Below are 24,430 nucleotides of genomic sequence, written 5' to 3'. Positions count from 1 at the left end.
TGCACACCATGCAGGCCCTCTACCCCAGAGCTGTCACCCTCCCACCCGATACCACCTTCAAATGTGAACGTGGTTGCACCTCTGCACTTGGTCTACCCTCACCGTCTTCATCAGTCTGCCGGGAGGGGCAGCATGGGGCGCCCTCCTGCACGACTGGCCTGAGCAGGGGAGTCAGGCCAGGGCCAGGGCACCCACGCAGGCCGGCTGCCACACACGCTGCCCTTCCTCCATCCTCCAAGTGCGGCCGGTGGGCATCACAGAGGGCAGGAATGGAGTCAGCACCAGAGAGACCAACTGTCCCCAAACTGACCATAAACAGACACGATGCAACACTCTCAATGGCCGCATAGGCAGCTCGAAAGCTTCGCTGCAGAGCTCGTCTGAAGACACAGAGGAGCCAGAGCACCTGGTGTGCTCAGGAAGGAAGGAGGGAAGGAGGCAGGCTAGCCTCCCAGACCAGAGCGCCATGGGGCTGAGGGGCTCACAGGACGAGGCCGGGCAGCGTCCTCTTGTCGGGGGAGAGAAAGAAAGAGGGAAGAAAAGTCCCCAAAGTGAGGTCCAGGCAGATCCAAGACCCGCACGTGCAACAGCAAAGCTACCAAAACAAATGCTTACGATGCAGTCAGACACGTGAAACAGACTTCGAATCACGACCGACACGTTCACAGCTCGGGGCACGAGAGGCCTTCCCACGCTGGAGAGCACAAGGCCAGCCTGTGCTTGACCGAAGCCCAGGACAGAACAAGCAAGCGGAAGACAAGCAGCAGGCGAGGAGCAAGCGGCTGGCACGCTCACCCTCTGCAGAAGAGCTGGTCTGCGCAACCTAACACAGGAGCCAGCGAGGAAAAGAAAAGCCCAGCGTGGAAAGAGCGAAGGGCGAGAGCAGGCGAGAGCGGGCGGCCCGTAGGGCCTGCGAGGTGGGCTTGGTGCTGGGGGGCCAGGCGCTAGGCCCCGAGGAGGCAGCTGGAGCACCCGCACAGGTCGTGGGGGGGGCAACACCGAGCGTTCAGACACGGGCCAAGTTGGGAACTGGAGGTGCCTGGTGGAGGAGAAATGACCAAAGACCACAGATGGGGGCTCAGGGCCAGGCCCCAAGGGAGCCACAGCCACGCAGAGGCTACACAGGCTGGGCTGTGTGTGGGGGGAGAGCCTCCTCAGGCAGACCTCAGGACCCTTGGTCCACACGTCTGCAGCCGAGGGGCTGGCATGGCCCTGGAGGGTCCCTGTGACCAGTGACGGGCCTGAAGCCGCCCTGGGACTCCACATAGAGGACACCATCGGTGGGCATGGCTGCAGGGCTCGCCTGAGCCCCGGTGGGGAGGAGAACTTCCCTGTTGTTCCTTTGCTCTTGCTTGCAGTTTGGTAAACTAAAGACCTGGAGCTGCGTCCCCATATCCCGAGCCCGTCGGTGTCGGAATGTTTCCACCTGCCAGTATCTTCTTGAGGCCAGAGAACCCCACATCTGGTCTGGGTCCTGCCCTGTGAAGTGCTTTCAGGGAGGACCGGGTGTCCAGTCTACACCGCCCGGCCTGAGCATCGAGGGAAAGGGCAGGGACAGCCAGAGCCCAGGTGCCAGGGCTGTGGCCGGCCCCAGGCCTTCTCAGTGGAGAGAGCCAAAAAGGAGCAAACTCACACCATTATTTCTAGACCAACTTCACCAACCCAGGGGCTCACAGGACTTCTCTGATTGCTGGTACACGTCCTGGGCAGAAGGCAGTCACACAGAGCCTGACCTCGGGCCCTCAGGCCTGTCTGCAAGGCCTGGGGAGGGCTCCCCTTGGCCCAGTCATGTGACACAGTGTCCAGTGTGGTCACACGTGTGGCAAGCCAGTCCTTCTGCAAGCAAGCACCAGGTGGGCACGTCCGTGGCAGCCCTGACGGGCCCTGGGGGCTGGGTCTGCAGGGGCTGCCCCGGGCCACGGTGCATCACACCTGTCATCACAGCTCAGCTGGGAATTCAGTACGTCCGTCCGTCTGTCCATGATGCCATGCCTCTTCCTGAGCTGAGCGTGCCCTCTCTCTGAAAGGACTTGTGGCCCTGAGGATGGCTGTGCGCCAGGTCGGGTGTCCCGGGCGAACTGCAGGCCCGGGGGTAGTCTGGGACACAGCCATGTCCTCTCCTCTTCTCTCAGGAACCCCGTTCCCAACAAGGACCTGCCCTTGGGTGCGCGTGGTGCCCCGTCACTGTGTGGCCTGGTCCTGCCGCAGCCCGAGGTGCAATTGGGCTCATTGAGATGCTCACGTGAGTCGCGTGGAGTGTGAAATCAGCTACAGCAGGCATGAGCGGCCACCACCCCCGCCCTCGTGAGTAGCTGTCCCAAGCAGTTACTCACCAGAACTGCTTTTCGGAACACACGGACATGCAGAACATCCGTGGACGTGCACACGGGGCGGTCACCACGGTTCTGGAACTCCAGCACCGCACAGACGCAGCCCCGGCATCCATGCTCCGCCCTGCTGGGCCCACTGCAGACACGGCGGGAAAGCACCTCGGCCTCGCGCTGACTCTCGTTTCTCTAGCCTCAGGCGGCAGACCAGACTCCCTCACAGCCCGTTTGTTGTCACTGGGGGCTGCCATTCAGTCGGGTCCACCCCAAGAACCCACGGCACCCCACGCCCATCCCTGAGGGTGGGCGGCACTCACACGCCAGGCAGCCAGGCATGGAGCCGTCATGCGAGGTCACCTGCTGTGAGAAGCACTGGCAGGTGACAGATGAGGCTGAGTGGTCACCTCTGCCCGTCCACGCCCCGCCCGGGCCCTGGCTTCCACCCCCAGAACTCGTGCCTCAGGCTGCACAATGGCTGCCGTCTCCGTAGCCAGCACTCCAGGGAGCCAGCCCCCACAGATGGATAAATGTTTCCTCTGCCCCTTCTGCCAGCCACGAGGCGAGGCCTGGGATGCCACCAAGGGCCATATGACGCAGCTGCCCTGCCCTGCTGGACACCCAGCCTGCAGCGGGAAGCAAGGTCCTTCTCGTCAGATAGACCGTGTAGGAGATAGAGCCTGTGAGAGCCACGGAGCCCACCAACTGCATGACACACACACACGCACGCATGCCCGCACACCAGCCCTCACGTACAACACACACACACACACACGTACTCGCTCACGTGTGCACATCTGCCTTCGCCTGTGCTGCCAACAGCTATGGACACAAAGCAACCATGGCACAAAGGATGGACAAGGGAAATGCAGCCAACAGGTGCCTGTGGGCACTGCAGGACCGTGGGTCTCACAAACGCAGACAAAGTGCCACCCTGGACAAGGTAGGTGGCACTCCTGAGAGCTCCCTGGTTGAAGCTCAGCAGCACGGTCAGGCAGGCTGTGTGCTGTGGCCCCGGAGGAAGGGGCAGCGCAGACGTGAGGGGTGCCGAGGCCGGGGCCTCCCTCAAGGAGAGTGACACCGCCAGCGCCTGCACACCCGCTTGCCCACCACACATCCTCCATGGCGGGGGCGGACACGGGGCCACCCCCACCAGCAGCATCAAGCCCAGCCCCAGGTCTGGGCCCGACAGCTGAGGCCACGCAGGCACTGAGCTCAGCACGCTCACCCGTGGCCGCAAGCATGGGTTCTCCCAACTTTGGAGACAGGGCTGTGCCCGGGGCTCGGAAATCTCACTGCGCAGACACCACATGCCTGTACGCCCCTGACTCACTTGGCGACCGACTGGATGACCTTGGAGGAGGTGTCCTTGATGTTGGTGAAGAGGCGCTCGGTGCCCCCCCGCAGAATGTCCAGGAGCCCGCCGTAGGGTTGGTCGTACTCTGCCACTGCCAGGCCTGCAAGAGAGACAGGCTTTGGTGGGCGGGGCACGTCCAAAACCCATAGGCTGCACATCCTGCCACCACCGCCAGCACTCCAGGAGAACTGTCCAGCGCCCGGCACCCCAGCAAGGGAAGAAACTGGCCGCCATCAGCGGGCTGGAGCCTCTTGGCACACACAGCCCTCCGTCCCCATCTGCAGGATGTTCACTCAGCTCACTCCCAGAATCTGCTGGACACCAGCACGGACTCCGGCACTGACAGCCGCATGCCACAGCCCAGCCAGGCAATCAGCTAGTCCCCAAGGTACGGGGACACCGGCAGACACAGAGGCCACAGATGATCAGGGAGAGAAGGGTGTGGGAGCGGGGATATGTGGGTGGGTGGTCCCAGCCAGGCACAGAATGGCCACGTGAGCTACAGCTCAGTCTGCAGGCAGGGGCCTCCTGGCCACAGTCCAGATGTGACCAGAGTGGTGACACCCAAAGGTGGGCCCCGAAATGTCAGGGTCCCCAGGGGTGTGGTCTGCAGAGGTAGTGATGGTGCTAAAAGTCAGCGTGAAGAGAGGAGGCAGGGCTACACGCATACCCGTGCCACGCGGTCATCTGTGGCCTCTTCAGGGCCTCTATGACCAGGCGGCAACAGTGGATGTCAGAGAACTGGGCGGAACCTGACACAAGGGGCCTTCGGGCTGTCAGTCAGCTCTGAGACATGGCTGATGAACCTTGTGTGTGTGTCCATGCTGGCCCTTCGCAAGGCAGTGACCAGTGGGCCCTGGCCGTGCTGGACCCACAACACATGAACACAGAGCCAGGATATGGGGCCAGGACTCAGGCTGGCCACCTGCCAAGATGACCCTCCCTGGAAAGGAAGAGCGGCAGGAGGACACGGGGGCTGGACTCACAGCCTGACAGCGAGGTGGCAACGGCCTGGGGGCACAGGGCAGAGAAGCGCGCCCTGGCACAGCTCTCAGAACCTCTGGGCAGGACGGCAGCACGAAGCTCCAGCCCAGGCCCTCCCAGGACGTGCTATGTTACACTGGCCCTGGGCAACCAGACCTGCCCTGGCACACGCCACACAATCAGTGCGCAAACCGCTCAGCTAAGGTGACATGCGTCATGAGGAAAGCCCACCAGCCCCACCTCCTCTCCCTGCCAGAGCCTGCACTTTCAGACCAGCAGAACTGGCCCCTTGGCCCCTGATCTGACCACACGGTTTCCTGGCACCCCTTATGAGACCCCCAGCCTCGTGCTCGCAGCTGGCCAGCCCTGGAAGGTGGATCCTCACCTGCCTGGGCAGGGGCCACACTTTCCAGTGGCTCGTGGGAGCCGTTGGCCAAATCAGCCACAGGGGTAGGTGGCAGTGCCCATGGTCACCCCAGACCTGCAAGTCAGGCACCAGGGCTCAGAGGACCAGGGCTGCCCCGACCACATGGGGAGGGGCAGCTGGTGCTCGGGCTCTGCCCTCCTTCCCCATCCTAAACCACAGCCTGAAGTTCTGGGGTGCGCGGGAGCCATGGATGTGGGGCTGGCCCTAAGGACCCTGAAGGTGCAGCCTCGCACCATCAGGCCACAAGGCTCAAGAGCAGGACCTGGGGCCTGCCAATCGCAGGCGCGTGGGGTGCTCACCTCCACTGTAGCTGCTGCTTGTGGGGCCCCCAGGAGGGGCCACGTTCCCATAGCCTCCACTCTGCTCCAGGAGCTGCAACGATCAAACACCAGTCAGGGCACAGTGCACACCGCTTCTCGCTGCGGAGAATCCTCAGACGCCAGCACAGGGCGCCATGCACTTCGGGCACGCGGCCCACATCAACCCTTCTCTCTCCACCTGGTTTAAGACAAAATCATGAAGGAACCTCCCACAGGTTGGACAACAGGGCTGACACCTGGGACCAATCAGGCGCACGTTCCCGACATAGGCTGTCTCTGCTGTCAACAATGCCGCGTGGGGCCCGGTGGTCTGCACCCCAGGCCTGGCCGCAAGCAGGAACGCGGGAGACACAGCCCAAGGCAGGCGCTGGCGGCAGCCATGACATGAAAACCTTCTTTGGAGCCCCGGGTGTCAGCAGCAGTCTGGAAGCCGGGCTGTAGCCCCCACCCAGCCCACTGGAGTGTCAGCCGCAAACTCACTCTGTCGTAAGCAGGCCACAGTTCCCGAGGCTACAATTTTTATCAGATATTCGGAAATCACTTTACGGTTTCCCGTAGGATTTTACGAAATGTTCTCATCGGGTTTATGTTTTATCACGTTAAGCCCAAAAAGTGAGATGTATGTGTTACTGATTCTGTGGAGTATGATGAAATGCTGTCTTTCCTTGTGACCAGCAGGCAGACGTTAATGCTAACGCCCCCTGGGCTCTTAAAGAGAACAGGTTCGCCTGCGGGAGACACGTGTCTACCAGATCGACCGTCTCATTTCACACCAACTCCCACTTCCGTCTAGCTGTTTCATCAGCTCCTCAAAGGCACACACCTTCTCCCCGCACTGCGCCCCAGCCCCTCGTCCCGCCCTCTCCCTCCCACACACTCTTCATCCCCATGCCTCAGCCTTCTCCATGCTCCCACCCTTGGGCGCTGCCCACTACAGGTGCTTAATTTCTGCGCCGCAGGTCCCAGACCCTGGGGGTGCTCAGAGCAGGACACACTCAGGAGCCTGCTGACCAGCGGCCTGCATCCATCTATCGGCACCTCCGCCCGCTGCACACAGCAACCCCGAGCACATGTGCCGGCTGACCGCCCCAACTGCGCCCCCCGCACCACCACCTGACCCTCTGCTGAGCCCTGGGAGCACACACCCTCTGTAAGATGCCACGGGAGCCCCAGGCCCACCCCCATGGTGCTCACTGCCCTCCTAGACCCGAGTCCCACCTGAGCCATGCCCACTTCGCCCCCTCTTCCTCACGTGACAGCTGCTGCCTGACGCGCCAGGACTGTCTCCACGTCCTGCCCTGGCCCTGCACCGGTGCCCACGGGGCGCAGAAACACCCTGCGCCCCGGGAGCCCCACCCCCGCTTTACTCCCGACTCCGGGGACCCCGTCCTCGGGGCTCCTGCCTGCCTGATGGCTGCGAGCCCCTCGAGGGCTGGGTCACCCAACGCTAGGGCAGCATGAAGACTGTGCAACCACCAGCAACACAGAGGGCCTACCTCAGTGATGGGTGCCTTGGGGTTCACGTTCCGGGCAGCCGCGATCTCCTGGAGCTGGTTCACCAGCTCGCTGATGGACAGACGCTCCTCGGGGTTGACCTTGAGGGTGGCGCCTGTGGCAGAGACAGCGCATGCTTGTCCCCAGGCCACTGGAGCCGGGGTCCCGAGTGGGCGAGCAGCATGGCTGGCTTTGCAGGGGCTATGGACCCCCGAGGCCCTGAGCTTTGCTTTCGTTACCGGTTTTACAAGCAAGCAGGTGTGATGGAACAAAATCACCAAAACCAACCACTCGGGGCTGAGCAGGGCAGCTGCCTGGACCTGCCAGGAGGCATGCCCTGCAGGCCCTGCACACGACTTACGGATGAGGTCATGGAACACGGAGTAGCGTGTATCGCCGGCAGGGATGGAGTACTTCCCGTTGACTATGCGGAGCTTCGCTCCATCCTCGAAGGGGTGCTGCCGGAAGCACAGCAGGTACAGGATGCAGCCCAGGGCCTGCAGGGAACAGGGCGAGGGGCGGTCACAGCCAGGCCCCCTGGCATGACCAAGGCTCCCCCTCGTCTGGCCGCGTCCACCCACGCCAGCCACTGCTCATCAAGGTCAGAGCAGTCAACAAACACCGAACTCTTGTTTTCTGATAAAAAAATCCTTTCGAAACGGAAAGCTCCCACGGTCATGTGTGGGGATCTGCGGGCCGGGCAACCACGAGGAGATGCCCGGCCGCGCTCCTCAGTGTTAAGAAGATGCAGGACAGGGCACACCCAGGGCAGGTTGGGGCTCCACAGAACTGGCCCTGAACCCAGACGTGTCTTCTCCCGGCTTCTCCTATCCCAGCACCTGGCCACGGGGGATGCTGGAGGCACCGGAGCCCACCCTGCATCTCAGGCTGAGCAGCACATGCTGGGCCCAGACAGGCCAAGCCCGAAGTGCACGGTTCCAGGTCCACCTTTCACTGCCGTGTGTGCGCGTGCGCCCTCACCAGGGGCAGGCTGACGGCGTCCACTTGGAGCCAACCAGCTCACATCTTAGTCTCCATCTACTCCCAGGACGGGGACTCTCACGTTCACGGTGGGGCTGGCACTGGACATGGCCCCGTCGGGCCTAGACCATGAGCCCCGAGGTGCGGGGATTCAGGGTCACCTGTCCCTGCTCTTAGGGACACTGGGGAGGCTGCAAGACCCCCAGACGGGGAGGGGAAGCACTGTGTGCTCAGCACTGTGCTCCCCAAGCTCTGTGCTCTGACGCTGAACAGAGGCGGAGCAGACATCACCCTCACCCCACGTTGGCATTGCTGGGACATGTCCCAGGAGAGGGGCAGGGAAAGGTTGCCCCAGCGTCCGGCCCAGCCTCTCTGAGATCTCTTCCCAAGGCATTGGGCTTAGCCCTCGCTTTGGCTACGCCCAGGTCAGCTTAAGCTGCAAGGCCGCTTGGGATGTCTGGCATCTGGCCCTGTGGCCAGTGGCTTTGTGACCCTCCAGCCCCCTGAGAGGCTCCAACCAGGAGAGCAGACATTCTTGGGCCAGGACTTCTGCCCACACTGCCTCGCGCTGACCCCCAACCCAGCTCCTAGCCAGCTAGGCTCCGCCAACAGCAGTCACAAGTGCCACTAAAAAAGACTAAGGAAAAGGAGGAGGAAAAGAAAGGAGGAAGCCAAGGGGACAGCAGATGGAGGCTGCACCCCAGGGCCTCACGCCAGCCCTCCCCCGCGCAGGGCTGCCCCGGCTCCGCGGGCGAGCAGCCTCACCCAGACGTCCTGTTTCTCGCCGATCGGGAAGTTGGAGTACAAGTCCACAATCTCCGGTGTCCGGTACATGGGGGTCGTGTTCCTGGTGATCTGAAGGGAGGACACAGACACGTCAAAGGGAAAGCCACGTGCAAGCAACACCAGTTACGCAGCACCGCGGTCCCGCGCCAGTCCGGAGACCAGGCCCAGGGTGGCACGGTGAGCCAGGCGTGCAAGCCGGCTCGGCGCCTGTGAAGGCAGCGGTGTCCTTGAAGGAGCTTCCCAACAAGCCCCTCTCGACAGAGAAACCCCTGACGGAAACGCACGGAAGCCAAACCCGCCTGCTGCCGCAGGGCTTCCATGGAACGCCCGCCACCCACGCCTGCAGGACGCCCAGCCACGACCAAGCGCGCCTGACAGACGGCAGACACACTGGCCCAGGCAGAGGAAGGGGACAGGCCCGGGCGAGCAGGGGCCACTGCTCCCCACGGCAACATGCGCTTTGCAAGAGAAAGCACGCGGGATGCCAGCCCCTCGCCGACACGTGCCTGCATGGACAGAGGTGTACAAGAGCCCAGAGCAGCCCACCACAACTGGCCCCCGCTGGGCAGGGCAGGCTCCCGTGAGCACCAGGAGCACGCGGGCGACACACCTCCACTGAGCAGCCGTACGTATGGCCCGAACCTTTCAACCCAGCGATCACGCTTCCAGGATCGCGCCCTGAACACACGTCCTGACACGCAGGAAACTGTCCTCTGCAGCGGTGATGCTGCACACAGCCGACGTCCCAGACGGTGCCACACGGAGACGCGTGCACACGAAGGGACAAAGACGGTCCCACTCAACTCAGCACTGACTCAGAAGAGAGAAAGCAGACAGAAGGCACGAGAGCGGACACATCTGCCTGCTCCTCAGGAGAAGGAAACTCGGAAGGTGAAGCAGGACGCAGCGAGGGCGACTGGGGGACATGGGCAGGGGATGCGGGCCAGGCTCTGCCTGCATATCAGTTCTTCGGGGAACCCGAAACCGCTCGCAAGATAGAGTCTGTTAACTTGAAAATAAGATAAAAGATACAAGATAAATAAACCCAGATGTGTTTCGGTCGAGCAGCCTAACAGACCCACCCTGGGTCTGGGCCGCACACGAGGCCGTGAAAAGAACCACAGGCAAACCCTGAGCTCTTCTGAGAGGTTTGGTTTTCCTAGCGACCCTGGAGCTCCCAGCTCCAGCACAGGCTGCAGCGGGGCCAGGCTCCCGCTGGGACGGACATGCACGCAGGGTGGGGCGGGGGGTCAGGCATGAGTGTTCCTGAGGGCAGGGGATCTCCGCGCCATTCACGCACAGGCCCTGCCCCCACACAGAGGGCAGCGCTCCTGCAGGATCAGGGACGACGAGGTGGGCCAGGTAGGTGCATCCTGCCGCTGCAGAAAAGAGGTAAACACTCCAAAGCGACGATGTCAAGGAATACAGGAACCAGCACGAAGCACACCCACACATTTCAGCACCAAAATAACCACTGAGCCGCAGAGGCCCGAGCAACGAAGAACCATATCCACCAGGCCCCGCGAACAACAGGCAAGGCGCAGGGTTCCGGTCCCTGGGCACGGCAGGCGTGGAGCAGCCGTGGTGGTCACGCAGCCGCAGAGCAAGACACTACACCTTGGCCTCGAGGTCAGAGTGACCAGTCCCTGATACGCGGTGCACTCGATGGTGGGGGTCTGTTCAGGGGACACGACTCAGAGCCCCGCGAGGTGATCACAAAACCAGGTCTTCCTGGGCCCCAGCCCGGCCCCAGCATGCCCGGCCAAGGCCTCCTTTCACCCCCATCCCTGCCAGCCAACCTGAGGAGAACGCGGTTTGCAGCACTGAGACGTGGGCACTTTGCTGGGACCGACTTTCCTATAAATGCTTCCGACAGGGCAGGTCCCGAGGGACAGACAGACAGAGCAAGCACAGGCTCGCACCCCAGCCTCCGGGAACAGGGCACCGCCTATAGCAGAATCACTCGTCTCCGCACTCCTTTTCGGAACATGTCTTCCCCGGGACCCCTGCCCTCTCCGCTCATTGCTGTTTTTCTGTCTCACATGGTTTTGACTGTGCAGTTTCTGCGGCCGTTTACCGAAGTCCAAGTTAGCAGCAGGAGGGTGCAGTGGCGAGTGTGTGGACAGCGCCCACCCTCCCGGACGATCCCGACACCAGGGTGTGTCTGCTCCCACTCAGTGCTGCTTTCCACGCACACGTGCTCCGAGCACACCCTCCAAACCTCCTTTGGGGTCACCTGTGGGAGCTGCCAAATCTCCTTGAAGTTATATTTTTTAATGATTTATTTTAAACGAAAGTTCTGGAGACGGATGGTGGGACAGTTGCACAAGGATGTGAACGTACTTAACGCCAGTGAACTGCAAGCTTAAAAATGGTTAAGACAGTAAATTTTATGTTATGTGCTTTACTACAACAAAAAAAGGTGCACAAAAAAAAAAAAAGCCATAGGACACTCAGAGGCAAGTCTGGGATGAGAACAGTGATGGAGACACAGGGTTTGGTGTCCCGGTAGCCCGCCAGCCCGGCCAGCCCAGCAACCCTGCTCACCTCCTCCTCCACGAGGGCCCGCCGCTGGGCACTCCAGCTGTAGTCGGGGTAGTGGGATATGGTCGTGGCACTGCCAAAGTCACACAGCTTAATGGTCCCCTGGTTACTGAGTAGTAAGTTTTCAACCTGCAAAATTCCAGAAGACAGTCTTCGTGAGCTTGGGGAGCAAGCTGGACCGTGGAAAAACACCCAGGGCTCCAGCACAGGGCAGGGTGCCCCGAGGGGAGGGGCTCAGAGGGTAGAGTAGCCGGCGTTTTCCTGGGCAAACAGGAAACCTCTCTGATCAAAACTGGTATATGTACCTTTAAAATGAGGACTTCAGAAAAATAAAAGCTAAAACCAACCACAAATCAAAGAAAGATAAACTAATAAGGTGGTATCTACAATGAAAGCCTTCATAAACCTCAGAAGGCGAAAAAAACACCACTTGAAATCATCAAGTGCACCCATAACAGGAAGGTATCCAACAACAGACACACAGAAGACCCCCTGTTCAGAAATGAGCTGTGATGAATTTAAAAATCCACAATGAAGAGGGAGCGAGACTGTATTCCTAAGAGGAAAGACACAAGCCCGCCCCAACGCCCTGGAAGCCAGCCCAGCACTGTGGCCTCCGCAGGCCCACACTCAGAATGGCTTTTATTTTTTAAACAGAAAAAAAAAGAAGAATCAAAAGACCAGTGTTTCAAGACACAGTGGGGGAGCAGTTCTGCTGACCCGGCCACGCCTGCTCAACCAGACAGCCTGTGGCTGCTTCTGAGCCGCTCGGTCGGGAGATTTGAGGCAACTTCAGCCAGATTCCCAAAACTTTTCTGGGTGGGAGCTGACAAACTGATCCAAAATTTACAGGCAGACCTCATGTTCCTGAGCCTTTCATATACAGAGGTCGCAGCAGCCCAGCCTCGAGAGTCTGTCGGCACCGTTTCTCCAACAGCACCACGCACTTTCTGTCTCCACGTCACGCTCTGGAAAATCTTGCAATATTTCAAACTTTGTCACCATCACTGTACTTGTTGTGTTGTCTGTGACCAGTGACCTGTGATGTCACTGCTGCGACTCACTGAAGGCGCGGACGACGGTCAGCACTTTTAGCAATACGGTATCTTCTCACTGAAGTACAGACGCTGTTCCTTAGACACAGGCCATTGCCCACTAACAAAGCACAGCACCATGTGAACGCAACTTCCAGAGGCACCGGGAGACAGACGCCACGGGACTCACTCTGCTGCTGCATCTGCTTTACTGGTCTGGATAGAATGCGCAGCATCACCAAGATGCCTGCGTGTGGAGACACCAAGGGCCAAAAAGAGCCACACGGTCCCAGAGAACCAGACGTAAGCCCGCCGTGAAGCCATGGTACAGAAGGCAGAGAGAGGCTGCCTAGGACCCCCAACGATGCACCCAGGAAGACCTGCCCCCCAAGCGCGAAGGAACGACCGAGTGAGAATGCAGCGGGGGGAGCGAGGTCTGCCCTCATGCACTGAGCGGGCTGCTGCTGCCGTGAGGGGCACAGCACTGCCCGAGGGGACACCCACATGCCCACGAGCAGGACGAGACAGGATGAGCCGTGTTCTCAGAAGAAAGCCCACTGAATCCACGCATCAGCTGAGGCTGACCACCAAGGGCCAGCCAAGCACGGGCACAGGGCGACCAAGTGCTGCGGTGGGAACATTCCCAGCCACGCCCCACAGCATCCAGGGGCCACGCCCGGGACACGGGCGTCCTGAGGCTCAGAGCAGCGCTGCTGGCTACAGGCACAGAGTGGGGAGCCACCAGGTGCAGCGCACTGGCCCTGCCAAGCATGGACGACCCAAAGTGGATAAGCCTCAAAGTCACAACCCTGAGCAACAGCTTGACACATGAGACCCTGCACTGTGGGTCCCTCGCGTGATGACCCCAAAGAGCAAAAGGCAAAAGGGCATGAGGAAGGAGCAGGGCACACAGCAAAAAGTAAAGCAAACAGCTGTCACTAACAGCAAGAGGGACGTGGGGCCCCAGGGCTGACACTTGTGTCTAGAACATACGGATGCCAGTCCACAGACCGCGGCATCCGGGGGAGCCAGGCACGGCTGCAGAGCACGGAGGGGGCCAGCCTGGGGGAGCCCCGGCCCCCGTGTCCTGCCTGCCCTTCCAGAGCACCACCTGGGAGGCCTGGAGGGAGTCCCAGCACTGGGCCGCCGCACACACGCAGCACCGAGGAGAGGAGTCAAACCCAGGCCAAGCTCACAAACACCGCGTCTTCACTAACGCCATCCTTCTAGTCTTTCACTTTCCTTTAAGGAGAAAAATACACACACACGCACACACGTGCACAGCACATGAAGCACAAGAGTCTCGATGGCACGAGGAAGCCACCAGCCACACGGCCGAGGGCAGAGAAGGCCTTCTCCCTCCAAGACCACCGCCGCCCAGGTGTCCCTGACAGCCCTTCTGCAGGCCCGGGGCCTGGGAGGTGGCTCCCATCCCACAGGTTTCTGCAGCCAAGTTGACTTGTCACCTTACACCAGGCCCCTCGGGTCCAGGAACAAACAAGAAAGGCCAGATTCGTCCGAGGTTCACATCCATAGGAAGGCGCCATGCCCACGGACAGGGCTGTCAATGCCCATCTGACCCCTACTCAGCCACCAGGCCGTGGGGTGCGCTGTGCCTAAGAAGAGCCCACCACAGGGAAAACCCGGGGAGGGCAACCCGGGGAGGGCAACCCGGGGAGGGCTGGCCAGACTGCATCTGAGGTTGCACTGAGGGGTTTTAGTCCCGCTGAGGCCGCCGCGTGTTTCCGCTGCATTAGAAACATCCTTATTTGCATGAAAGCACCTGGAGAGAAACAGCATGTCTGGGGTCTGCTTTAAAATTCTTTAGCGGGGAGGACCAGGGGGCCGCGGCCACCCTGAGACGTGGTCAAAGCTGGGGCACTAGCTTCGTGGACACTGGATAATTAATAAAACGAGGCCAGAAACCGGGAGAAGATATTTGCAACACGTGTAACTTAAAAATGACTGTTGTAAGGATGTACAAAATCAAACCAACAGACAATAAAACGGGAAAACTAGGCAGGTAAGCGAAGATCGAAGGCACCAAAGAGCATAAACAGCAGAAACGCTCGACTTCTTCATTAATCAGGAAAAGGCAAAATCACTACTCAGATGCCCCCAACCAGGCGGCAAAATGACAAAGGGCAGCTCCCCACACGGACAAAGCCCCAGGCCTAGGACGTGTGGCATCACTGCAGGAGGCAGCGTCTGTGGTGAAACGCAGGCCCTGGCACTAGGCAGCAGGGCGGGCCAGGCTGGGCCCCAGTGGGGTGACGGAAGGGTGGTGGCCAGCGCAGCACAGAAGAGCAGTCACCTTCCTCCTGGTTCCACACCAGGGCCCAGTCCTACCCTAGCATCAGGGCCCCCGCCCGCGCCCACACCGGCACCCGCAGGAGAGGAGCACCCCGTGGAGGCCTGCTGGGCATGGGGAGGGGGCCCTGTGTGCTCCAGCCAAGTGGGAGGACTCGGGGAGGGCTCTGCTCACGGCTAGCAGGCCCGACAGGTGCAGGGGCTGGGCGGGCATGGCGTGGAGGGAGGGCAGGGGGGCCGTACCTTGAGGTCTCTGTGGATGATGGGTGGCTTCTGCTTGTGCATGTGCTGCACCGCTCTGCATGTCTGATAAAATATCTTCAGAACAGTATCGCACGAGAGCGGACCTTTAGACTCAACTTTCTTTAAAAATTCCACCAGCTGCCCTACAAGAGACAATCACCAGGGAGCTGTGAGTGCTCCGCCCGCCTCGGGCATGCGCCCGCCAGCCGCACCCTCCTGAGCCCGCTGGGGGCTGTGCAGCCCCCACCAGGGCGCGGGCCAGCGCTGGGGCGCCCTGTGCGAACGCCTGCCTACCATCGGCACGCCCCTCCCTGCAGAGTCCACGCAACGTGGCAGCTACGTGGGAAAGGATGACAAACATGCCCAACTCTCCAAGTACCTCTAGGGAACAATCACTGCATCCTCTGCTAACTCTTAAATCAATGTAGCACCTCCGTCATCACACCCTCCACGTGCACACAGATGCGGAACGGAGCGTGCAGGGAGAGCACGACCAGACAGCGAGGCTCTGGGCACCAGGACGCTGTTCTCAGGGGCTCCCCACCTCAAGGCTGTGCCTCCCCATCTCTGTAGCCCAGGAACCCCGAGGCCTGCTGTAACCGGCCACAGCCCAGACCTTGAAGCCGGGCACCTCAGGTATAGGGTGGCCGGCCCCCTCCATGACTATGCATGGTCCCAGCCTCCACAGGCTCCCACCACCCCCGGGCCCCGGACCCCCAACCCTGTTCTTGCCCTGGACGTCTCAAAGCATCTTCCTAGAGTCCAGCCTCTCCCCAGCCCCACGCTGCCCTCACCCTGGTCCAGGGCCCAGGCCACCTCGGCTCCCTTGCTCCCAAGGCCCACTTCACACACTAAGGGCCCGTGCCCGTCCTGCTCGATGCAGAGCCAGGGTCACCACACCTAAGGGCCCACGATCGGCACTCACTCGTTCTCTCCAACCTCACCTCCCATCATCCCCTGTGCTCATTCCCCTCGAGCCACAAGCCTCCTTTCTGTCCGTGCCTCAGGACCCTCACACCTGCAGCTCCTGGGCTCCCGAAGCTCCTGACCCGACCGTCGCCCTCCAGGGAGCCCTCTGCTCAGCCTGGCTGATGTGCACCCCTTTCCCCAACATGTGGAGCTGCCCGCCCTCCAACTCTGGACTTGGGTTGGGCTCTGTGCTGTGCCCTAGCCCTAATCCTCAGCGGGGCGGGGGCCCCAGGGGGACAGGGGTCCTAAGAGTAGGTGGGGCCCCCAGGATGTGGATGGAGCACAGGCCTCATGAGGTGTTGTTGAGGGTCTGGAGCAAGGGTGACAGACTAACTGCCAGGCTGGCTGGGGACGTGATGCGCTGGTGCAGGGCGGGGCACCGCAACGTCAGGGTTCACTGGCCTGACGTTCAACCAGAGTTAAGAGAGCTCTTTTTAAATTAATTCCATCAGTGGCAGAGCAGCCAGAGAGAGCACTGTGGAGGGCGAAGCCTTGGGGAATCAGGAGGGTGCAGGCTCCACGGAGCATACCCACGGTCGACTTCCAAAGACCTGCCACCTGTCAGGCACTACCACACCTGCTCTGCGAGCACCCTGAGGGTTCAGCCTGGGCCTCGCGCACCAGCCCAGGCAGGCGGTCCTGCCCACGCCACACGCAGTGGTGGGCTTCACGAGATCGCAGCATCAAGGATGCCCCTGACACACGTGGGCAACCAGGCCCCCCTCCTGGCGCCTCCTGCACCCCAGGCCCGCACGCACCTGCAGAAGGGCAGCCACAGCCTCTAAAACCGAACATCAAAGCCAAAGCATCCTGGATGGTGAACGGGGAACACAGCACACGAACCAGAGACACAAACAGCCGAAAACACAAAGACACACGTCCACTGCCAGCAGCAGAGCACAAGGCAGACGGGGACCCAGTGGGCAGGGCCTCCAAGGGGAACATGCTGCCCAACCACAGGAACGGGGGCAGCTCAGGGACCTCCCAGTGTGGGTCCTGCTGCACTGCAGACAGGGCCCAGCCCTGAGGGCCGAGGCAGCTGCCTAGCTCCCACAGGCCCAGCTCCCAGCCTTGCCTGACTATTTCCTGCTGCCCCAGAGCGCACGAGGGTGCCAGCGCTCACCCTTCCTCCCAGGGCCAGCTCTGCTCTCGCCCCCAGGGCGGGGACCCAGGGGAACTCTCCCCCCAGGGCTGGGACAGGCCATGGGCAGGGTGGGGGTGCAAGAGCTCCCGCCAGGCAGCTAGCCACGCTCTTCCACTAGGACCAGTGGGTCTCAGGAGCGAAGGTCCCGGGCGCACCCTGCTGTCGGGGCTCAGACCTGCTGGAACCTGACCTTTGCAGAGCTCCATGAGCAGCAGGAACTCGGCCTGCCCCGTGTCCGACTCCTCTTTTCCTATTGATGCTGCAGAACAAAACTGGACGATATTGGGGTGACCTGAAAGTTTTTTCTGTGGGGATCTTGTTAAAGGAGAAGGTATAAGCCTGCATGTTTGAGAACAAACATGTACACAATTCTATAGTCAAAACACCGAATCCAAAGAGTGCACCATGGCAGGGTGTCAGAGCAGAAAGATGCAAGGGGGTGGGGGCAGCCAGGATGCAGGGGGTGTGAGCAGGAGAAGGACAGGCTAGGGTGAAGACCCCAGTGGGCTGGCCACACCCAGCCCCAGCCGAGCAAGGCAGCAGCACAGGGCGCGGCAGGGCTGAGGTGTGACGGTACACGCAGCCACTCAAGCCCAGCGAGGTGAGCACCCTCAGCCCAAGCGGCTGGCAGGCTCGCAGTGGACAGTGCTTCAGGACGGAAGAGAACTGATTCTGACAGCAAAGGGCAAAGCCCCAGTTTGGGGAGAACGTGTGCAGGAGTGGGGAGCAAGCAAGACGGGCCCTCTGTGCACGGACACCCAGGCCCCAAGCGCTCCAGCCAGGGTGAGACGTGAGACAGACCCCAGCCCTGAGCAGAATCAATATGGAGCCAGGCCTGGTGAGGGGCTGGGGGCACAGCCACTTGCCGGGTGCCGTGGGCCACATCAGGGAACGAGGGGCAGACATAGGGCAGAGGCACCGGTCGGCCCACCCCCAGGGCCTGTAGACCTCTTGTCAGGGACACCCACCTCCACTCCCAAAGCTACAGACCCTCCCTGTTTATCACCCTGAGAGTGAAGAACAAGAAGAAAAGTCCCTTGTGCGAGACACGCCACAGGGAAGCCCAGTGAAAGCACATCGAGAAGGGTGCCGTCAGGAGCCGGGCGCGGGCCCCGCCACGCGACCAGGTCTGCGCTCAGTCCCCAGAAAGGATACCATGAAACAAACTTCCTGAATGATGGCTCTGTTCTTCTCCTCTTCGTCAGACAGTAATCTCTGTATCGGGAAAGAACACACGAGAGAAAATGAAAGATTTGCTCTTTCCATGCTGCATCCAAGAGAACAAACACAACGCATCTAAGAGCTCACCCTGCCTAACTCACGTAGAAACTTGACAGAGTTTAAAGACCCTCGGAAATGGTCACGATCCAAGGATGCAAGAAAAACTAAAAACAGGAGGGTTTTCTTCAAACAGGCTAGAGGGAAGGGAGGGGAGACGTGGGTCTGGCTCTGGACCGCACAGTCCAAGTACGCCCCCAGCTCAGCTGTGCACCAAGACCAGCCCTCGGCGAGTCTCAAGACAAACCAGCCTGTGCGCCCAGCACCCGACATGGGCCGGATGACCCCGCCGCCCATTTACAGGTACACTGTGACACGTTGTTGCACATGAGTGGCTTTCAAACTCCTGGCATCTGTGGAGCCCTTATTTTGGCAGGATCAACACTGTGAGGTCACCCTCCACCCTCCACTGGGTCCCCGCCCCAAAGCTGGAAGCCACAGCTTTAAAGTCCTCAGAACTGCTGGTGGCTTCACACTGAAATAACAAATAAGACAACCAGACACAGACTGTAAGAAAGAAACATAAAATAAAGAAGGAACAAACCTCTGAAAATGTCACTTAGCGATTTCCTTTAAAACGAACTAAAACCACATAAAAATGCTGTCACCCTTTTTACCTTCAGTGCATACTCTCTGCCACTTCCCAGATCCTGAGCTTCATATACAAATGCAAACCCTCCTGAAAGTTAGAAAAATACACGTGTCAGTTCAGTGCTGTGATTTTACTCAAAAATGAGCTTCAAAAATGTCTTTACTAAGTAAAATACAGGCTGGGCTTGTGGCCGCAGTTTGTTTTCTGCAACAGTAACAGCCCCAATTGGTGTAATATTGCCCTTTAAACATCTTGCTTTGAGGCAGGAAGGAAATGAACATAAGAACGAGATTAATGAGGGAAAAATCACCAAAACCAAAAGCAGTTCTCCAAAAACAAATCAATGACCAATATCACACATGCACATGGACGGAAGAATCCTTAGAGCGTTAATTCTAAATAAAATTCAGCGTTGGCAAATCAAAGCCAACAGCACACAGACACGCACAAAACATCACAACTTGGTGGAGTCAGTCTAACAGTGAAAATCAGTGTAATTCTGTTGATTCCATTTGCTTCGCTCTTCCTAGCTCCCTATAGTGGGGAATGACATCGTGAAACCCACAACTCTCAGCAAAGGCGGGAGAGAAGGTGAAGGGCAGCTCTGAGAGACGCACAGGGACCCCACGCTCCCTCTAAGATCAGGGCCAAGGCAAACGCTCAGCACCTTACTGGGAGTCCTGGCCAGGACAATCAGGCAAGAGAAGAAACAGAAGGAACCAGACTGAAAAGGAAGAAGAAAAAAGTTCTTCTTTGCAGGCAACGTGATTGCCTACGTAGACAACCTTGTACCCACCCCCCAGAAGTAGTAAATGAGTTCAGGAAGGTTGAGGGATGGCAGTCACACGTGAAAAGTCAACCCTAGGTCAGGCAAACACTTCTTAGATATGAAGACAAAAATATGATCCATAAATGAAAAATACGATAAATGGACTTCTTCAAAGTGAAGAACTTCTGGTTTTTGAACTATACCATTGAGAGGGTGAAAAGATAAGCCCCTGGGTGTGGACTTTGCCAATCACACACCCAGTAATGGTCTTCTACCCACAAAATGTGAAGAAAGCTCAGTTCAACAACATTTTAATGGGCAAAATACATGAAAAGACACGTGGCCAAGATAAACAGCTGGCACACAGGCACGTGACAAAGCGCTCCACGTCCCTGCGCGTTGCGGGAAGGCACACTTACACCACAAGGGCCTGCTGCTCACCCCTCGTGCCGTGCACCCTGCTGACCCTGCTCGGGGGACACCGAATGGCACGATCAGTTTGGAAAACAGTCTGGCCTTCTTGACAAGTTAAGCACACAGCCCCTCCACAGCCCAGTCATCACTGCCAGGTATTTCCCGGGGAAGAATGGAAGCACACACCCACACAAAGACCTGTACACGAGCGTTCACAGCAGCCTTGTGCGGAACTGCCCAAGCTGGAAACAACCCACCGTACGCCAGCAATGAGGCAGGAGCCAGCTGCCCCTACAGGGAGCACACTCACCCCCAGGTCAGACGGGTACCGCCAGCACATGGCACGGGACGCAAAGACAGCTGCTGGGAAGAAAGGGCCAGGAAGAAGTACACGTGCCCACACAGAAAGCCCCAGAACACACACACGATGTGCGGCGACAGAGGCTGGCCCGCAGCAGGCCAGGGGCCCACGGTGGGGGGGGAGGTGGGGCTGACGGCGGTGGGAGGGGGGTACTGCGCGGGCTCCAGATGGCTCCCACCCTGATCACAGCGGTGGCTCCGCTGATGCGCACTCCGCTGCACATGTTCAAAGTGTTCTGACACGTATGTGCCAAGTTCCTGTATGTCATTTTTATCTCAAGACAGACATGAGAAAATTTAAGTAATAAAAAAATCCACATGAAAAACAGATGAAAATCCATAAAATAGATAGTAGAAATAGGAAACAGATGGCTTCGCTGGTGAGTTCTATCAAGCACTGAAGCGAAGAAAGCACAACAATCTTTGCACAAAGTCTTTGCCAAGATAAGAGGAGAAAACAGTTCCCTGCCTATTTTCTGGGGCAGAGAAGACAATAAAGATACAATTACAGACCAAAATCACTCATCAGTGTGGAAATAAACGATCCTTGGAGAAGACCAGCAAAGTGATTCTGGTGACATGCAGTGAGGACAGAACGCTGTGACCACGTGGGCTCCACCCCAGGAGTGTTGGCAACACTGGCTCAACACTGAACAGCAATCAGTGTGCACACACCATTAACCACCAGGGACGGAGGAGCCCGAGCAGACACAGAGGAACATCTGTCCGCGTGTAAAATCCACTCGCGATTTTTAAGTAGTGAAGTAAAAGCAAACGTTCGACAAACTCGGAATCAGAGGAAACTTCTTCAATCTGAGAAACAGCAACCACGGAAAGCCCACAGCTAACAGAAGACTTCCCGGTGTTTTCTCTCTAGGACCAAGAACCACACAGGGATGCCTGCTCTCAGCTCTAGTACGCTCGACTGGAGCCCCGTCAGCGCAAGGAGGCTAGAAAATCCAACAAGGAGCAGGAAGATCAGAAAGGAAGGACTAAAACAGTGCTTACTTACAGGCGATAGGCTGTAAAGCACACAACCTCCAGGACTCTACCGAAAGGCTCCAGGACTGAAAAGGGACCTTAGCAAGGTGACACAGTCCTGGGGACCCTTCTCTGGCCTCTCTCCCAGCTGCAGCCACACGGACACGGCTGCACTTCCTCAGACTCACCAAGCCCACGACCACCCCCACAGCCCCGCGGGGGCACCCCAGCCTGACTCACCCCTCCCCAGCGCGCCCCAGCACCTCCTGATACCTGGTGCTGCACTACACTCACTGGGATACCTGTCTGCCGTCTCTCCCACCAGGCTGTAGACACAGAAGGCAGAAACGCCACCCAGGTCGTTCACATTTGTGTTGCCAGCAGCTAGAACAGTGCCTGACACACAGCGGGCGGGCGATCAGAAATGTGTACTGAGCAAAGGTCCCAAGTGAAAGCACTTTTAAGATATTAAAACACAGCATCATTTAGATTACATTTAACGCCCCAAAAGCATATCAGGCGCTGTCTGTGTGTACAAGAACACGCAGACGAGGTATAAAACACCAACAGGAAGCATGTGCACTAACTCACGGTGTGGCTGCCTCTGGAGAGAGGGAGCGAGAGAGAGAGAGAGAGAGAGAGAGAGAGAGAGAGAGAGAGAGAGGCAACCAGGAGGCAGAGGGACCTGCAACAGCACCTGTGACGCCTGAGTTTTTACAAAGGTTCCGGAGCCAAACGTGACTTTTCTTTCTGAAAAAGCTAACATTTATTAACTCTAGATAGCAGAGACAAAACTGTGTGTTCTGTTACTCTTTATACTTTTCAGCATTTCTGAAATTTTTCCTAACTTAAAAAAAGTGCCCCATTTCAAATTCTGTTACACAGCTACAGCAATTAAGCCCATGTGGCACTGGGGGAGGGACAGAGTCATAGATCAATGGAACAACGGAGAAAAATCCAGAAAAAGAGCCAGACAAATATGCCCAAGTGATTTCCGACAGAGGCTCCAAAGCAACTCCGTGGAGGAAGGACTATGTTTCCACCAACGGTGCTGGAGCAACCGGACATCCACAGGCCAAACAAAAAGAGCTTCCATCTAAACTTGACACCTTGCACAGTAACTAACACAGAGTACGCAAATGGGAGGCTATGAGCCTTTTAGAGAAAACCAGGAGGGAAGCCCTGGAGACCCAGATCCCTGCAGAGGCCTCAGACCCAAAAGCAAGAGCAGGGCTCACACAGGAGACACTGGCAGACCCTGTTCAGAGGACAGAGCGCCCAGCTGCAGCTGCCAGAGAAGCCTGCAAGCGCTTCTGATGGAGGACTCGCATCACAACACATGACAAGCTCTCAAACTCAGAACAAAAACACAATTCGAAAACAGGCAAAAGACACAGAGACACTTCCCCTGCAAGGATGGCGGGTGGAAGCAAGCACATCGCCATCCTGAAGGCAGACGCCCCGACAGCCTCCGTGAGCGCTCACTGCACAGCTGTCAGGGCGAAGGCAACATGCAACAGAGCGCCGGTCAGGACGCAGACAGACCGGATCACCCCGTGTCGACACAGATGTGCCCCCTGCACATCACATGTTGAAGCCCCAGCCCCCAGTGTGCCGCATCTGGAGGCAGGGCATTCAGGGAGGTGATTAAGTTAACTGAGATCCTAGGACGGGGACCTGATCCAACAGGCCTGGAGGAAGAGGGGAGACCCCAGGACAGCCCCTCCACTGGTCTACAAAGAAGGTGCCGAGCGCCCACTGAGGGGAGGGGCCTCACCAGAGACCACCCTGCCGTCACCTGACCTCAGACTCCAAGCCTCCAGGACCGGAAAATCCACCTGCTGTTTACACTACAGAGTCTGTGGCCCATTCAGCAGCCTGAGCAGATGAAGAGCCCCACCCGCTGCCAGTGGGAAACGGGAAACAGGGTGGCTCCTCCAGAAACAAAACAGGCTGGCCACTTTCTCCACAACCAAACGTGCAGCCGCCACATGGCACCGCGCCTGTGCTCCTGGGCATTTGCTCCAGAGAAACGGAGACATGGGTCCACACGGAAACCCACACGCCAACGTTTAGAGCAGCTTTATTTCTATTGCCCCAAAAAATCAGGAAACAGCCCAGATGTCCTCCAGGGAGCGAACAGTTGAGTAAAATACTGTACATCTACACCCTGCATGCTCTGCAGCAACAGAAGGGGACAAACGATGCCACACAACCTGACAGGTCCCCAGGGAGTCATGCTAGGCAAAAAAGCCAATTCCGAAAGCCCACACGACATGATTCCATTTCCACAGCATTCTTCAATGACAAAGTTTCAGAGAAGGGGAACAGAGAGGTGCTTCCCAGGGGTCCAGAAGGTGGGTGTGGCCACGAAAGGCACGAGGGGCCCTCATGGGGATGCGAACACCTGCTCCCAGCTGTGACAGCAATGCCAGCTTCTCAGGACGCTGCCATAGGGAAGCAGGTGGTGCGCCTGGACCTCTCTGCATCACTGCTTATAACTGCACGTCAATCTACAACTACCTCAAAACGAAGAGCTCAAATGAAAACAGTAACACCAGCACGTAACACCCAGGAAGGAAGGCCACGCCGGGCACTGCCGAGACCCTGTCCTAGGCAGCCGTTCCCGCGCGCCTTGCGGAATCGGGGCAGTCTCATCTCCGCCTCCTCACACACGTGTCACATGTTATATGAGGACAGGACTCAACGTCTGGAGTAACAGAGAACTCCCACAGCTGCTGCCCAATAAAAAGTGGAGAAACGACCTGGACAAACATTTCACACACACAAAAGACACACGACTGGAGAGTCAGCAGGTGAAAACGTGTTCGTGTTCCATGCTGTACCACCAAGGAGGCACAAATTCAGCCACTGTGCATGCTCAAGAACACACCCAGCCGCTGTCACAAGGACAGTGGGCGACCGAGGCGCCGCGCTGGGGCGGAGGTACCTGGCGCGGCCCAAATCCGAGGGGTTTGGCTGTTTCATGTAAAGTGAAACCTACACCTGGCCTAAAGGCCAGCGGTCCACTCCTGGGTATTTCACCTAAGAGTGAAACACACACATGTCCACACACACAAGAAACCCTGTGAAAACGTCCTTGGCAGCTTCACTGCTGA

General features: G+C 58.6%; 1 protein-coding gene across 3 annotated transcripts in view; it reads right to left on the bottom strand.

Moving 5' to 3' along the window:
- GAK (cyclin G associated kinase) overlaps window positions 1–24,430 on the bottom strand; it is a 49,322-nt gene that overhangs the window by 20,472 nt on the left and 4,420 nt on the right. For all 3 annotated transcript variants that reach the window (XM_072947805.1, XM_072947814.1, XM_072947819.1), the window contains exons 2-11: window positions 18,813–18,874; window positions 18,073–18,132; window positions 17,108–17,222; window positions 14,805–14,947; window positions 11,221–11,346; window positions 8,653–8,742; window positions 7,268–7,403; window positions 6,909–7,021; window positions 5,392–5,464; window positions 3,658–3,781 (exon numbers count right to left, since the gene is read on the bottom strand). In XM_072947805.1, the coding sequence (XP_072803906.1) occupies window positions 3,658–3,781; window positions 5,392–5,464; window positions 6,909–7,021; window positions 7,268–7,403; window positions 8,653–8,742; window positions 11,221–11,346; window positions 14,805–14,947; window positions 17,108–17,222; window positions 18,073–18,132; window positions 18,813–18,874 (1,042 nt within the window). The remainder of the gene's footprint in view (window positions 1–3,657; window positions 3,782–5,391; window positions 5,465–6,908; window positions 7,022–7,267; window positions 7,404–8,652; window positions 8,743–11,220; window positions 11,347–14,804; window positions 14,948–17,107; window positions 17,223–18,072; window positions 18,133–18,812; window positions 18,875–24,430) is intronic.

The sequence above is a fragment of the Vicugna pacos genome, chromosome 2 (assembly GCF_048564905.1).
Source record: "Vicugna pacos chromosome 2, VicPac4, whole genome shotgun sequence".
In the NCBI taxonomy this organism is placed as follows: domain Eukaryota; kingdom Metazoa; phylum Chordata; class Mammalia; order Artiodactyla; family Camelidae; genus Vicugna; species Vicugna pacos.
This window is presented reverse-complemented; position numbering and strand designations above follow the sequence as displayed.